General features: G+C 39.5%; 1 protein-coding gene across 1 annotated transcript in view; it reads left to right on the top strand.

Moving 5' to 3' along the window:
• The window catches only part of npr2 (natriuretic peptide receptor 2), a 114,037-nt gene that overhangs the window by 86,606 nt on the left and 10,852 nt on the right, over positions 1 to 16,579 (top strand). The window contains exons 11-16 of the mRNA XM_088355853.1: positions 1,119 to 1,223; positions 3,060 to 3,131; positions 5,309 to 5,468; positions 5,546 to 5,701; positions 7,795 to 7,963; positions 15,947 to 16,093. Of these exons, the coding sequence (XP_088211979.1) occupies positions 1,119 to 1,223; positions 3,060 to 3,131; positions 5,309 to 5,468; positions 5,546 to 5,701; positions 7,795 to 7,963; positions 15,947 to 16,093 (809 nt within the window). The remainder of the gene's footprint in view (positions 1 to 1,118; positions 1,224 to 3,059; positions 3,132 to 5,308; positions 5,469 to 5,545; positions 5,702 to 7,794; positions 7,964 to 15,946; positions 16,094 to 16,579) is intronic.

The raw sequence follows: 16,579 nt of genomic DNA, 5'->3' as shown, positions 1-16,579 counted from the left end.
CTATGAAACCGACCTTCCTTTGAACTGGTCGATTATCGACAGCAATCACATTTGTAATTAAATTTTCAGAATCGCCATGATAAGAAAACTTTTGTTAGAAAATCGACATTCTTGTGCTAAGAAATTAAGGCCATTCCATGCGAAAAATTGCCAAGAATCTAAAGATCTTCTTCAACAGTGTGTACTACTTCCTTCAGACAACATAACAAACTTGGTTTTAATCAGAGTAGACTATAAATAGGAGTATATTGGAGTCTCTAGTTTGAGACATCTTACAGGTCCTCAACTAGCATATTGGTTAAGGAGTATCTGAAAAACATTAGTGTCAGTGAAAGGCAACTCGAGACTGGTAAAGAAAAAGCCATATCTGACTGCCCAACAAATGGAAAAGATTAAAATGGCCAAAATAACACAGACATTGAATAACTTATTGAAACATAAATATTTTGTTTGTTTGTTGTACATGATTCAATTGTTTGTTTGTTTGTACATGATTCAGATTGAATCGTTTCTTGTACATGATTCAATTGTTTGTTTGTTTGTACATGATTCAAATTGAATCGTTTCTCCGGCGCCGTCACGAATGGCAGCCACTCCAGCAGCTCCCGTGTTATTTTCGATTGTTCTCAGTTATTTTCGATTGTTCTCAGCTTAGGGATGCTGCTGGAAAAGTGAATTTCCCTTCGGGGATGAATAAAGTATCTATCTATCTATCTATCTATCTATCTATCTATCTATCTATCTAACTGATTTGATAAATAAAAGTGTGACTTTTTCATGGAAAACCCAAAATTGTCTGGGTGACCTCCTAACTTTTGAACAGTAATGTACAACCTCTTAAAACTCCCACCTTCCCAACCCTCACCGCAGACACACAGCCTCATTCATTGCTACTGAAACCAAATTATGCACTTGCACGTTCAACTTCGCAAAGCACTCTCAGCTTGTAGAAATAGACTTGGTGCCAAGTCGCTGACTGCAAGTACAAGATTTTGATGAAATGTTGGCAAGTGTAATCCCGTCTTTGAATATAAATGAGCTGCCAGTTCACTGCCCTGTCCTCTGTTTTCCCAAAATGGGACATCTGGAAAGTTAAACTGTGTTTGTGTTGTTTTCAGATGAGAGATGTCCAGTTTAACCATCTCACCCGTTTCATCGGAGCTTGCATTGACCCCCCCAACATATGCATCATCACCGAGTACTGCCCCAGAGGCAGTTTACAGGTATGGTCCATTCTTTTGACAGCATTAAAAATGAAAAATTACACTAAATTCTGGACTACAAGCCACTACTTTGCTACCTTTTAAACACTGTGGTTTTAACTATCCATCGGTCTATTATCTGGAGCACTTATCTTCAGTAGGGTCGGGGGAGTTGCTGGAGCCCATCTCGGCCATCTTCGGGCAGTGGGCAGGGGACACCTTAAACTGGTTGCCGGCCAGTCGCAGGGCACACAGAGACAGACAACTCACTCGCTCATTCACACCTAGGGACAATTTGAACCGGCCAATTAACCTGACATGCATGTTTTTTGAATGTGGGAGGAAACCAGAGTGCCTGGAGCAAACCCACACAGGCACGGGGAGAACATGCAAACTCCACACAGAAAGTTTTGATCCCATGACCTCAGAACTGTGCCGCACACGCGCTAACCACTGCGCTGCCATGCAGCAGGCTTTAATTGTAGTGTTGCTTATTGTTTTTTTCCAAAATGTAGTTCACAGACGTCCAATTCCATTGTCTGATTAACCAAAACTTCATCAAGTGTGTGGAGGAAAACGCAGAGCATGTCTTTTCCACTACGCTCTCAATACAAAACACCCAAGCAATGTCTGGAAACATTCATGACGCCCTTCTAGTTGGCTTTCTGCAGCCAAAGTCATCCAAGCCAATTTTCCCCACACAATTGGCTTAAAATGTAAGAAATGGTCATCAATTAGTTCTTTTTCATGACTCTACTGTTTCCAACTTTTATTATATTACTATATTTTTTATCTAGTTTATCTAAAGAAATTTCCAAATTAACACTTTGAATGAGGAAAAATGATCTACCAGTAAACCAAAACTAAAAACTTTTTTTTTTAAGAAATAGAGAAAATAAATCCGTATGAGCATGAAATGAAATGATCTGCATTTATATAGCGCTTTTCAAGTCAATGACTTCCCAAAGCGCTTTACATTGTGCTTCACATTTCCCAATAGCGGCCGTGATCTGTGCAGCCATGTAAGGCTGCTAACCTGCTTATTGGGGGTATTGGGGGGTTTAGTGTCTTACCCAAGGACACTTCGGCATGTAACACGGACAAGCCGGGATTCGAACTGGGATCCCTTAATCCTAACACGATGGCTCTACCTCCTGAGCTACTGCCGCCCATGAGCAAAATTATTTACAATATTTTCTTAATTTTTTTCCCAAGAAACTGAGCGTATACAAGGCCATTCATCATCATTTCAATATTGCTTCTTTTTTTGTGATTCAGTAAAACTATTTATAAGACTTAGGTCAGTCCCATGGTTTTCTCAACTCGCAGCTGACTTAAGTAGTCAGGAAATGGGCACAGGTGAATAGTGAATGTAGCTGTGTAATGTCTGACTCTATCCTCATTCTTATCAAAGGACAAAAGAAATGGGAGGGGGCAGAGGTGGTGGGTCTTGCAAGCCTGTGGTCTATTACTTTGATTTATTCATTTTTTGCAGTGCAATCCTAAACAGCATTATCAAACAAAATAGGTTATTCGATATCCTTCTCTGTACTACCTCATCAGCAGATTAATTAGTATATAAAGATTGCAAAAAGTATATTGCTGCCACCTACTGCTATGGGTAAAGCTACTGAACAATGTTATGCTTTTTTGCAAAGATAAAATTTCCTGCAGTAAACTAGTGCTCCCCTGAACACTAGTTGAAGTGTTTGATGCTCTTAAAATGGAAGTTTTACTTGTAGTCATTCATCCTTCTGGAGCGATATGACCAGGGTAGATAGATAGATGGGTAGAAAATAGAAGTTTACTTATTCTTTTTCTGTTTTGTTATATTAATGTGGTGCTTTGTGCGTGCAGGACATTCTGGAGAACGAGAGCATCAACCTCGATTGGATGTTTCGCTACTCACTGATCAATGACATTGTGAAGGTACATGGGTGGGAGGGGGAAAGAGACAAAAGATATTTTCAGAGGCAAAAAGGGATGCTTTGTGAAGCTTAGAGAAATATAGAAACCACCTCGGTTGTTGCCATGGTTTCGCATGGTCGGTGTCTAAGAGTGAGTGCAAATGATGTGAATTGGTGGAACGATGACGAATGCCGTTTTACAGCATATCGCGGAAAGGGAAAATAAATTCAACCTTACACATTTATTTCCAGTTTCATCAAATTTTGCAAAACGTGTTGCTGCCATATTGGAGAAAAATATTCACATGTTTCCACTTTGATAATAATTATTACGTATTTTTCCGGACTGTAAGGCAGACCTAAAAACACAAAATTGGCTAGAAATTTGGACGTGCGCCGTATAACCCAGTGCGGCTTATATGGCGGAAAATCCGGTTGATAAATTTGAAAATGCATACAGTATTTATCCATGTGCGGTACTACACGAGGTTTTACAATATATTACCGTATTTGTACAATGATTGATCAATCGAAAACCATCGCTGACCAAAATTGCAAAACGTTGTATGCAACAGGGACTAACAATCCTAACCACGAAACCACCAATAAAATAGTTATTTTAGGTATTAAGTTATTTCTCATTATCTTCCTATTTTTAAGGTTCCATTGACAAATTTTAGAAAATTAAGAAAACAGAAAAGCCTCCTTATATAAATAAACACAAACTCTGATTCATCATCAGATACACCAAAGAGTTGTTTTCCTCGTCATGTTTTTTTGCATTTCCTTATACATCTTTCATTAAGAGTTTTTGTTTTCTCCATTCTCTAACATTTGTCTCTGGCACTGTGAGTACAAATAGTGTTAAAATGAGATAAAATGGATGTCTTTCCATATATTACCTGTATCTATCACTGGTGGTCTAGTGGCGCTAGTTTCAGCGCTCTTACTGTTCCCCTGTTCGATTCCCATTGCATAAATGTTTAGTGATATTGGTCAGTGACATTTTTTGACTGATCAATCATTTAAATAATCTCATCTCATCTCATCTCATTAGCTTCTCTTATCCTCAGTAGGTTCGCGGGGGTGCTGGAGCCCATCCCAGCAATCATCGGGCAGTGGGCAGGGGACACCCTGGACTGGTTGCCAGCCGGTCGCAGGGCACACAGGGACAGACAACTCACTCGCTCATTCACACCTAGGGACAATTTGGACCGGCCAATTCACCTGAATTGCATGTTTTTGGAATGTGGGAGGAAACCGGAGTCCCCGTAGGAAACCCACGCTAGCACGGGGAGAACATACAAACTCCGCACAGGAAGTCTGTAGCTGGATTTGAACCCACACAGGAGGTTTCCATGACTTGAACTGCGCCGCCGTGCTCATTGAAATAATATATTTCTTAAATACAATAGCTCTTAATGTAGTTTTAAATCCACACGCCTTATCGTCTAGTGCGCCTTATGTATGAAAATATACAATAAAATATCATTATTTTGCGAGTGTTTTTGCGGCTGACATGATTGTCTTTTATCTTCCTGCTACCCAAAAAAAAAAAAAACGTAAAAGGCTGGGCAAAAAAATGACAGTAAAAATAGTGTGGTTTTGACGCTTTGAGTCTCCGTAGTTGGTGGTCTTCTTTGTGTCTTTAAGCACCCATTTTTGGTTGCACTAAACAATAGAGCAACCTCTAGTGGTCAAATAATACACAATGTATCCCTTTAGTTATATTGATGGCTTGTAAGCCAAATGTATTGTCTGCAAAGTAAAATTTCAAATAGAGCTAGCTCAACCAACAACTTACACAGTCCCCTGAGAACTATAAACACAAATCTGAAGAGGCATTTGGGAGCCGAAAGAGATTGCTCTTTTTAGTGAGCCCAGCCGATAGAGCCGATTCTCTAAAAAGAGCCGAAATTCCCATCCCCACTTTTCAAGCTTTTAGAGATGTTTCCAAAATCAGACTCAAATCTTGCCGCAGAATATTCAACGCAGGTCCATCCCTGAGGAATTAAGAATAATTACCCCCAAATTACCCCGAAATTGTAAATCCTCAAAACAAGACCCCCTTTTTTGAATCCCTACCTTGTTAAAGTTTATTGTTTCCACGTGTCCACAGTTACTGTAAGTGTCCTCATGTGGAGGGAAAAATGAAAACAAGCTCCTTCATGCATGAATGAATGCTCCTCTGCTCTCCAGGGCATGAACTATCTTCACAACAGTTATTTTGGCTGCCACGGAAATCTCAAGTCATCCAATTGCGTAGTAGACAGCCGATTCGTGTTGAAAATCACCGATTTCGGATTGGCCAGCTTTCGCTCATCTTGCGAAAATGACGACTCTCACGCACTCTACGCCAGTAAGTTGCCGTGTTTTTTTGTTTTTATTTTCCACGTTCACACCATGTTTTATTTTGACTCCGCATCATTTTCACAGAGAAGCTGTGGACAGCTCCCGAGCTGCTTATATACGACCAGCATCCTCCCCAGGGGACGCAAAAGGGCGACATATACAGTTTTGGCATCATTCTGCAAGAGATAGCATTGAGGAATGGACCTTTCTATGTGGAAGGCATGGACCTCAGCCCTAAGGGTAAGCACAAAGTTTAATTATAAGGATGTAATAATAGTTTAAATACATTCAGCCATATCAGTAAGTGGCGGGGAGATTACATTTTATTTCATTTTATATACTAATCATCTGCTCATGAAATGCAGGGACACAGATTCAGTAACTTAATTACCGGTAGTTTGTTGAAACTGTTTCATATTGCACTGCAAAAATTACCAACAAATAAAAAAAGAAAAAAATCACCTTTTTTTTTGCTGATTTTAATTGTTTAAAACAATAGAAGAAAAATATTGTTTTTGGTTCCACTTTACTGGGTAGTGCAACTGAAAAGGAGTGCTAAAGAATAAACTAAGAAGAATACAAACTATGGAGACTTAGAGAGACCAAAATCAACCATTTTACTTCTCATTTTTTGGCACAGCCTTTTTGAAGTTTTTGGGTACTTGTAGCTGCAGGATGCTGGACAATTATATGCATATTCCTAAGGATAGCTAGGAGCCCAGGGACCTGTTCTGAAAATAGTTCAATAATGCCTGGTCATTTAGATTTTCTAGTAAAATAATGATTTTAGTGGTTGACAAAGTCTATTTAACATGCTTCCAATAATTAACCTGGCAATAACAAAGTAACAAAAAAGTATAACTTTTTTAAATTTATTTTTTATTTTAGAACTGGGTGCCCTTTATGCTAATGAGTAACATAAAGTAGTTCTCAGCATGTAAATATTTGAAAACCCCTGCTCTAGTCTGTATATTTTAAAAAACATTTACTGTATTATTTTATTCCAACCACGCAATACACAGCAATCTCGTTTCGTTTGCATTCAACCAAATTCATAGGCCAACAGTCAGTCTTGTATCAGGCGATGACAAAGCATCAGTGGGAAATGGAAACCTTGAAAGCAATTCCAGAGCAAGTGCTCAACCGCGATAGATATTTAACATCTCCCGTGGGGTATTTTCCTGACTGGATGACATTTGTTAGGTGTTTATTCACAGTCATGCTCAGTGGTGATTGTACAAGTGCCGATAATCCATTAACAGACCTAAGGAGCCTGTTCCTTTTCCAAGAGCTGATAAAACAGTTTAAAATAACTGCACAAACAGACAGTGCTGGCACGGTTTCCCAAATACAGTGGCCTGAGCACCTCTTAACACGAGAATTTTGATATACAAGTTTTCTTTTGAAGAAGAATTTTGCCCGCTGTACAAATCGCTCACCGCTCATGACCGCTTACCTACGGCATCAGCTCACCTACGGCATCAGCTCATCCACTTTGCACATGCAAACTACTAAAGGTTAAAAAAAATGGTGCTGTAAATATTTCTGGTGTCTACGATCACTTAAAGTTACCTTAACTTTCCTTTTAAGTGTACAGTTTGTGGTTATGTATCATCAACAGTGCCTTGACCTTTCAACATTGGCGATTTACTCCCTTCATTATTGATTGCAATTCCTCTTATTAGGCTATAATAAACCTTACACTCACAGCGCTGCACCTATTTACTCGCAGCAAGATTATGTAGAATACCACTACAATATTAGCAATACACATTGATGTTGTCGTATGCTACCAGTGAGCCGAAAGGGGCAAGACAAGATCGGTCTTTTTTTTTTCTTTTCTTTTTTTCACGTATTTAGATGTTATACAGCATACACAATTTAAAATGATTAAAAAAATATATAAAATAAGGATAAAACGTATAAGTTGACAGGTGTGCGATCTTTGTCACTCCTCCTTTTAAATGCCCCCTCCCCTTCCTGTGCACCACACGCATACATTCGTTCCAGCACTCATAATAAACTCGCCTTTTATTTTGTTAATATAACCTTATTTATCTTATTTCTATATTTATTTATGTATAATTACTACGTGAATGTGTTTTTAGTGATCAGAAAAATGCCTTTTCCAGCTATTCACAGGCTTGGGGAGGACGGGAACAAAGCAATTATTTTTTAAATATTTCATATGGGAAAAATTTCCCCCTTCACTCGAGCAATTCGAGCGACAAGCACAATCCTAGGACGTACATATCTCGTTTGAAGGGATACCAAGGAAAAAAAGTAATTTGCATTTGCTTTAAACTAAAAAGTTTCCCCCCTTTTGACCCCAGAGATTGTGCAGAAGGTCCGCAACGGGCAGAAACCCTACTTTCGGCCCACGACGGACACAAGATGTCACTCAGAGGAGCTTACCATCCTGATGGACGGCTGCTGGGCTGAGGACCCCGCAGAGAGGCCCGACTTCGGCCACATCAAGATCTACATGGCAAAACTTAATAAGTAAGACTTCTTTTGTCTCAGTATAATTTCTTCTTCCGCCTGCTCCTGTCATTTCAATTAGTATCTTCATTTAAAATCGGAACCGAACCACTAAAACATAGGGGTCAAACTCAATTTACTTAGGGGTCAACGGAGCTTTGGTCTGGTTGAGGTTATGCCAAATTTTTCCATAAAAATGTTCTGATAAAACACTCTACAAATATCGTTTCATTTAAATTCCCTACACAAACTAAGATCTAAAGATAGAAATAAAAAACATTAGGGGCCGGTCACACAGCCGTTTGCGGCTGAATCACGGCTAAAATTTTGCGGTTTTTTTTTGCCCGTGGTTGCCTGCGATGGAAAATGCGCAAAATTGGCCAACCCGCTGTTCATCGGTGGTATGCCCGCAAAACAGACGCCGGCGACTGTTCCGCTTCCTCATCGCGTCATTTCCGCGTCATTTTCTCGTGTGGACCACGGGTATAAAAGCTCCCGAGCCGGTGTTGTGCCCAAATCCGACTCCTACGCAGCACTCCATCTAACTCCATAGACCTCACAATAAAAGAAGAAAAATAAAAAAGTGCATGAAAATGATGCTGACACACCTGCTTTGGTGGCTTGTCATTATGGCGTTGTCATTTGAAACGTCACCGCTCTCTACTGGTCGCACACAAGAGGACAGCTCTATTTATAAAAGTGGCTCTTTTGGCTCGACTCACTGAGAATTGGCTCTTTCGGCACCCAAACAGTTCTCTGATTTTTTTGTCTTTTTGTTAATACGTTATCAATAATATTCAAACTTTATGGACCAAATGATTCAGTACGGTAATTAGTAATTTAATGTTATGCAGGTTATCCCTGAAAAACATGTGTAATATAAATGAAAATATTTACAGATATACAAAAAAGCTTGTAAAATACAAAAACAATTTTAGCTTTTTACACACGGAACAGATTCAAAGTTGAACAACAACAAAAAGTCACTGAGAATGCAAAATAATAAAATATGAATTAAAAATATTAACTCTTCAGTGCTACAAATGAATGCTAAAATGCAAAACAATGAACTATTTACCATACTATTTTCCCAATTTAGACATAGGACCTCTTAAAAACCCACAAAAATATGAATTAAAATAAGTAAAACAAGCAAAAGATTAGCACTGAATTGAAAGATTGAATGTGCTCTGCTCCGAAGCATGTCAGTTGATAGCAGCCCAATGACACAAAAAAATCGTAGATCATAGATTAGAACAGTTCAAAATAGCACAAAGAATGTGCTAGCAGCAAAATAGCAACCTTATTTTAGTCAACAAAAAGACAACGTTTTGATCGACGCTGGATTTCTTCCTTTGAAGGTACTGGAAAAATTTGCCTTGAAAGGTTCTTGAAAAGTATTTTAATTTAGACATGAAAAAGGTGTATGAATCCTGTAGTATTGATCCAATCCAAGTACTTGATCGGTATCAATAATATTGTTATTTGGATCTATTTAAGTGCAAAGTTTGCAGACTGTTTTCATTAAGGAAAGGTACGTGGTTGACGTGACGTGATGGATGTGCTGTTATATTTGGCCTCCTGTGCTCATGAAGGCCGCATGAAGTAACAAGAGAGTTGTTCAGCACCCAACAATTTGTTCAACCCCGTACCGAGTGAAAACTCACCACCAACTGCTGACCTTTGACTGGGCAAATCCAACTGCGTGTATACTACTTGCTTTATTTTATGTTTAACTGCTCTGTAAACAAAAAAATCTCTCAGGCAGGCTCCACCAAACGGAGCTGTTTACTTTTCCTGAGGCTAATTTGGTTCTATCTACTCCTGGATCTTGAACTGCTTAATAATACTCCTTAAATATTGCAACTAGGCCTGATGTTTTCTACAAGTGATCCAAATCTCATCAGGGAAAATTAGAAAAACATTGATGTTTATATCAGCAATGTTTGGAGATGTGCTGTTGTTTTGGAATGTGCAGAGGAGTATTCCACTCTTTCTGGAATGGAAACAGATTAAAAAAATAAATATTGATTTTAAAACATTGTACTTGTACTTTTAAAACATGAGTGTAAAAATCCCAAGACAAATATAAAAACAACAATGTGAGAACAGCAAATGCTTTCTTCTGGGAACCTTATTAGCGAATCCTATTGAGTATGTTTTTACCGTAAAGTCCGAATGACAAGCCACTATTTTTTGGCTTGGTATCAGTGAAAATGTCAAACTAGTGAAATAATTATCCAATTTTCACATAAACATTTTTCCTATTGTCTGCTGGTAATTTTGTTCACTTTAGATATTGTTCTTGGTTTACATAATTTATTAAATATTATTTTTAGTAAAATAATAAAAAGAAAATGGATGTATTATTTAGAAAATTCTACAAAAATAGAATATAGAAATATATATTATAGCGTGAAAAATAATCATTCTAATGGGATAAAAGTATCTGAAAATGATTCAAAAATAACCCTAAAAGAAGGGTAACATACATTTTTATCCAGCAGATTTTTTTTGTTTTGTTTCAGTGTATAATAAAGTATTTCATTTCGTAATAATTGTAAAATAAAATAAATCTTTCTTTTTAGTAAAGATTTTACCTATCACAGTTTCATTTTGGGACCCAAACCTCGCTACGAACAAGGGATTAAAATATTGTAAAATGTCACGTGGTGGAGTGGAAGGGGTGACCGGACCGGAACGGAGGCAGGAGGCAGGAAGGGAGAACTCAATTGCGTAACGATCCAAAACTTTTATTCACCAAAATAAAAGTTGTCCAAAACTCTGGGACATGACAAAACAAACAGTTGTTTCTTCCAACTCAACTAAACAGGACAAGGCATAACAGAACGGACAATGTTTAAAACTAAAACAGGACAAGGCATAACAGACCGGGGAATGTGTAATGAGCCAGCGCCCGCCAAACCCACAACCCAGCCTTAAGTAGCAGACCAGCAATCAGCTGATCTGCTACAGCTTGAGTCCGGGGGCGCGGCAGACTGGTCGCCCCGGCGACCGTGACAGAGCCCCCCCTTTAAGGGACAGCTCCTGAGGTCCCCAAAAAAGGAAAATAAATAAAATTTAAAAAATACTACCTCACGCCCCGGAATGGTTCGACGCTCGGCAGGGTTGGGGGGGTCCGGCAGGCAAACTGGACCGGCGAACACGAGGACAGACGGAATCAGAACCGGCAAACACAGAGGACAGACGGAATCAGAACCGGCAAACACAGAGGACAGACGGAATCAGAACCGGCAAACACAGAGGACAGACGGAATCAGAACCGGCAAACACAGAGGACAGACGGAATCAGAACCGGCAAACACAGAGGACAGACGGAATCGGAACCGGCAAACACAGAGGACAGACGGAATCGGAACCGGCAAACACAGAGGACAGACGGAATCGGAACCGGCAAACACAGAGGACAGACGGAATCGGAACCGGCAAACACAGAGGACAGACGGAATCGGAACCGGCAAACACAGAGGACAGACGGAATCGGAACCGGCAAACACAGAGGACAGACGGAATCGGAACCGGCAAACACAGAGGACAGATGGAATCGGAACCGGCAAAAACAGGCGAGTCAAAGTCAGAACCGGCAAAAACAGGCGAGTCAAAATCAGAACCGGCAAAACAGGCAAGTCAAAATCAGAACCGGCAAAACAGGAGCAGCAGAGTCGGACTGGCAGGCAGCAGAGTTGGAGTCGGACTGGCAGGCAGCAGAGTCGGACTGGCAGGCAGCAGAGTCGGACTGGCAGGCAGCCGAGTCGGAGTCGGCCCGGCAGGCAGCGGAGTCGGAGTCGCCCCGGCAGGCAGCGGAGTCGGAGTCGGCCCGGCAGGCAGCGGAGTCGGAGTCGGCCCGGCAGGCAGCGGAGTCGGCCCGGCAGGCAGCGGAGTCGGAGTCGGCCCGGCGGGCAGGGGAGTCGGAGTCGGCCCGACGGGCAGCGGAGTCGGAGTCGGACTGGCACGCAGGGGAGACGGAATAGCAGGCAATCGGCACGGGAGTCGGGCAGGCAGGCATGAGAGTCGAACAGGCAGGCGTCAACTCCTCCCGGCAGGCACAGCAATGGCCACGACGGGCGGGGCCGTGGTTCGAACGGGCAGGGAAGGTTACCTCAGTGGGCGCTTGCCAAACTGCGTTCTCCAGCTCTCCCCAAGTCGCGCTGGGATCGTTCGCTGAGTTCTAGTCGTGGCTGGCTCATTCTGTATCGTGGTGGAGTGGAAGGGGTGACCGGACCGGAACGGAGGCAGGAGGCAGGAAGGGAGAACTCAATTGCGTAACGATCCAAAACTTTTATTCACCAAAATAAAAGTTGTCCAAAACTCTGGGACATGACAAAACAAACAGTTGTTTCTTCCAACTCAACTAAACAGGACAAGGCATAACAGAACGGACAATGTTTAAAACTAAAACAGGACAAGGCATAACAGACCGGGGAATGTGTAATGAGCCAGCGCCCGCCAAACCCACAACCCAGCCTTAAGTAGCAGACCAGCAATCAGCTGATCTGCTACAGCTTGAGTTCGGGGGCGCGGCAGACAGTAAAATTCATTGAAAGAGGGGACGCGATTACAAAGGGAGGGTAGATAAAAAGAAAGAAGAAAAGAGTGAGAGAGCAAAAGAGAAGCAAAAATGAGAAAAACAGAAAAAGAGAAAGAGAGATGTAGAGAGAGATAGAATAAGAGAGAAAGTGGGAAAAGGAGAGAACAGAGAGAAAATTAAAAATAAGAAATAGAAACAGAAAAATATAAATCGAGAAATAAAGAGAGAGAAAATGTGCGGCCCCTTCTCAAGGTTTCTCCATTTTCCACATGTTGAATTTTTCCTTGCCCTCATGTTGGTTTTAGATCAGGGGATGGTGTAAGAATAGTGTGTGGTTTGCAATTATCCGTGGTCTGTGAAGCCCTTTGAGACTTCTTGTGATTAAGGGCTATAAAAATAAACATGACTTGACTTGACTATAAAGTTTGCTAAATAATCTTCAACATTTTTACAGTGGTGTGTTGTCTTCTTAATTTATAGTTTATAGTGGAAAAATACTTTTTATGAGATCATTACAGTCCTATTTTTTACTTGTTACAACGATACAATTTTAAAAAAGTAGTATTAAAGATAAGAAAAGTAGTTGTTATACAGAGCCAAATTATCTGCCAGCAGAAAAAGATTTTTATTTCCATCACAGACATTTTCTTTGTGAAACTGAGGGCTGCACCTTGCCTAAACCTTACTGAATTAAAGGGACATAGTGTATTATTTAGCGCCATCAAGCGGTGAAAAAAAGGTTATTATTTTGAGGAAAAATTATTTTTTTGGAACAATAAAAACAAATTCACGAACTATCATATAAACGTGCATTTTCCCAAATACTCGTAAGTTGAGAAATTTGTATTTATTTTTCATAACCTGAGGATCACCTGGAGGGAGGTGACATGAAGTCTGTCAAGGCTGGACAACAAGAGAAGTAAAACGATTCAGTTTGGTCACTTTCAGTCTCAGTAGATCGTATTTGTCCTTGTACTTTGTAGCACTTTTTTTCGGTTGCACCTCATCAGTATTTCCCAACCTTTTAGGAGCCAAGGCACACTTTTTTGATCTAAAAAAATTCAAGGCACACAATCTATCGAAAATGTTTAAAATGTGATTAATTAAAATTATGTTCTTTTTTTTAACCTAAATAATGCTGTTGCCAAATTGATAACGGTTTTTTATATATAAACAATTTGTCGTCACCGTGGCTCAGTCGGGAATACTGGTTATTCTTGTTGGTTTGTTTTTGCTGTCATTTTGGATTGGACTATATTTTAAACTTGTTTTTAAATTTTTACTCCATATTTCTATTTTGTAGAAAAATAACAAAAACGACTTAAAATGAGCACAATTGACCTTTGTTTTTACTTTGTTTTAACTTTTTTGAAAGTAAAAAAAAAAAAAATCATTAAAATCAGATAAATATTTGCAATATCTTTACTTTATTTGATATATTTTATCAAATAATTCTTTGCATTGCAATCTTAAACAGCTTCCTAAAACAAAATTAGTTATTAAATATACTGTACTGTCATGAGTAGATAATTAGTATATAAAAATAAAAAAAGTAATCTTCTGCCGTTTACTGATATGGATGAATGTTACGGTTACTCAGGTGTTCATTGGATAAAAGCAAAGATGTGACCAATGGCGTGCTTTTGCAAATACAAAATTGGGCACACTAGACAAGGTTTCACGGCACACTGCACAATAGAATACAGAGATTTTTAATTGCCAAGTATTACACAGTGTCCCTTTAAAAACAAAAAAATGTTTCCCCACATGTTCAGATGAGTGACGGTAAATAAGCTACACTCACAGCGTGATTGCTCACAGCGTGATGATACTGCAGCCCTTTGCAGGTTTTGTACCTCAGAATTGTTCTTTAAACTAGAACGACATGTGGGTGTTTGTAGGATGTGTGACACACGATAAACATGGCCGAGTGCCAGAAATTGATACTCACATCAACTAATGTGCTGTACATGACTCACTCTGTTTGAGTAAATACCTGGTTATATGTGGACAGTCTTCGTGAGTGTGGGGGACCAAAGGTTCGAACAACCTCAACTCGATGATTCCAGAATTTGGGGAGCTCTTATAATCACGATGAAAAGTTCGTGAAATTTTTCTTGCTTTTATCACAGAAATTACAAATGTAATGTGATATGTACCGTAAATTCCTGAATACACAGCGCACCTGATCAAAAGCTGCATGCTCAAATTTAAGAACAAAACTCGGTTTTTGTATAAGCCGCACCGGATTTAAAATTTACCATTTAAGCCGAGTGCAAACTTTGCGGCAAGCACGTACAGAATTTGACATTAACACCTTTGGATGCAGAACGCCAACGACACCGTGTTTCCGTACATCTGACGTCGTTTTCAGCTTTCTCGTTTTTCAGCTCTGCTCAGAGTGGTCCACGCATTATGTTTTCGGATCATGTGACTATTCAAGATGGTGATTTCAAAGATAAGCACATATTTACTACTGCGCCAAGAGAAAACGTAAACAAAGGCTGCGTGGCATAAAATGTGAGCCCTATATTTCGAGACAAAAGGGCCAGGGCAAGTATACTGTGTAAAATAGTGGCAGACTGCAACAGAGGTGTGTCTTTTTGAGCTTATTGAACCAAATTGCATTTCCTTGTTATTGTTGCTTGAGAATTAAAGGAAACTTCAGCTCCCTGATATTGACGCCGATGACACGGAAAGAGATGTGTAGCATTTTTGATTGCTTCCACTGCTTCTCATCTTGGATGTATAAGTTGAGGACTTTATTTCTGGGTGAAAAACTTTAAACATTGTGAGTGCGTTATAAATATTGAGTTAGGTACTGTCAAGTCTCCCGTTTTGCTCCTGTGATGTATTATTTGACTAATGTTGGCAAAAACATAGACTAATTTCTCCTTCTAGAAGGGCATCATAATTGTTACCAGACATTACCACGGTGTTTTGTTTTTAAAGTGGATGCATTGCGGAAAAGAGCAGCTTGACGTTTTCCTCTGTCACACAAACTCGGGGAATACATGACTGATACAATAATGGAAGTTTTGATCAATCAAACAATTTAATTGGACCTCTGCAAACTACTTACTGTATTCATTTTCTTGGTCTATTGTTGCTGGACAAAATGTTTTTCTCACTACGAAAAAAAAAACTAAACAATGTATTTAAAGTCGTAGTGTGTAAAATGTAACAAAAAATGTAGTGGCTTGTAGTCAGGAATTTACTGTATATAAATCACAAATGAGATGAGTACATCTACTCTTTTCTAGTATGCATTTTAAACCCATATAATGAATCATAACAGCAGCTTAAACAAGCTGTCCATGTTTTTCCTTCATTCACTGTAAATTGCAAAATGCCAATAAAGTGAGATCAATCTTTTAATCCTGAAATGCTTTATTGATATCGTAGAGGTCAATAGGTTGGTGTCTAATTGTCATCTGTGTGGGTGTTTTCTACAGGGAAGGCAGCACCAGCATTCTTAACAACCTGCTGTCCAGAATGGAGCAGTATGCTAACAATCTAGAGAATCTGGTGGAGGAGCGCACGCAAGCCTACCTGGAGGAGAAGAGAAAAGCGGAGAATCTTCTCTATCAAATTTTACCTCAGTAAGAAAAGCGAACTGACAAAATGACACATGCACACAAGATATCATTATGCTGCAACTACCAGCATATTACCACACTCACATTCAGGTCTTAGATGTTTATTAGATAAGATTAATGATTTACTGTATGAGAGAGAAATAGACAATCAAAAAATGGATCCTTGCAGAATAACTTATATGATGTAAGGGGTGTAGAAAAATGTCTTAGCACATAAAATGGCTAGGCAATGGCCAAAAAAACAAAACAGTAATTACTACATAAAATCACATATGCAAGACCTTGGCAACTATAATTTAGATTATCCAAATTGTGCCTGAAGTATGAAAAGATTTAACAACTTAAATTCATCCCCGGTCTCCTGTTGAGGAAAAAAATGTCCGTAAACTATTACAATTTTAGGGCTAACACTATGGATCTTTAATCACATAAACAAACTGAGAATAGACATAGATGCATAATTTCACACGTTGCCATCAACACAAAAAC

This window comes from Urocampus carinirostris, chromosome 16 (assembly GCF_059441175.1).
Source record: "Urocampus carinirostris isolate Australia breed hairy pipefish chromosome 16, RoL_Ucar_1.0, whole genome shotgun sequence".
NCBI lineage: Eukaryota > Metazoa > Chordata > Actinopteri > Syngnathiformes > Syngnathidae > Urocampus > Urocampus carinirostris.
This window is presented reverse-complemented; position numbering and strand designations above follow the sequence as displayed.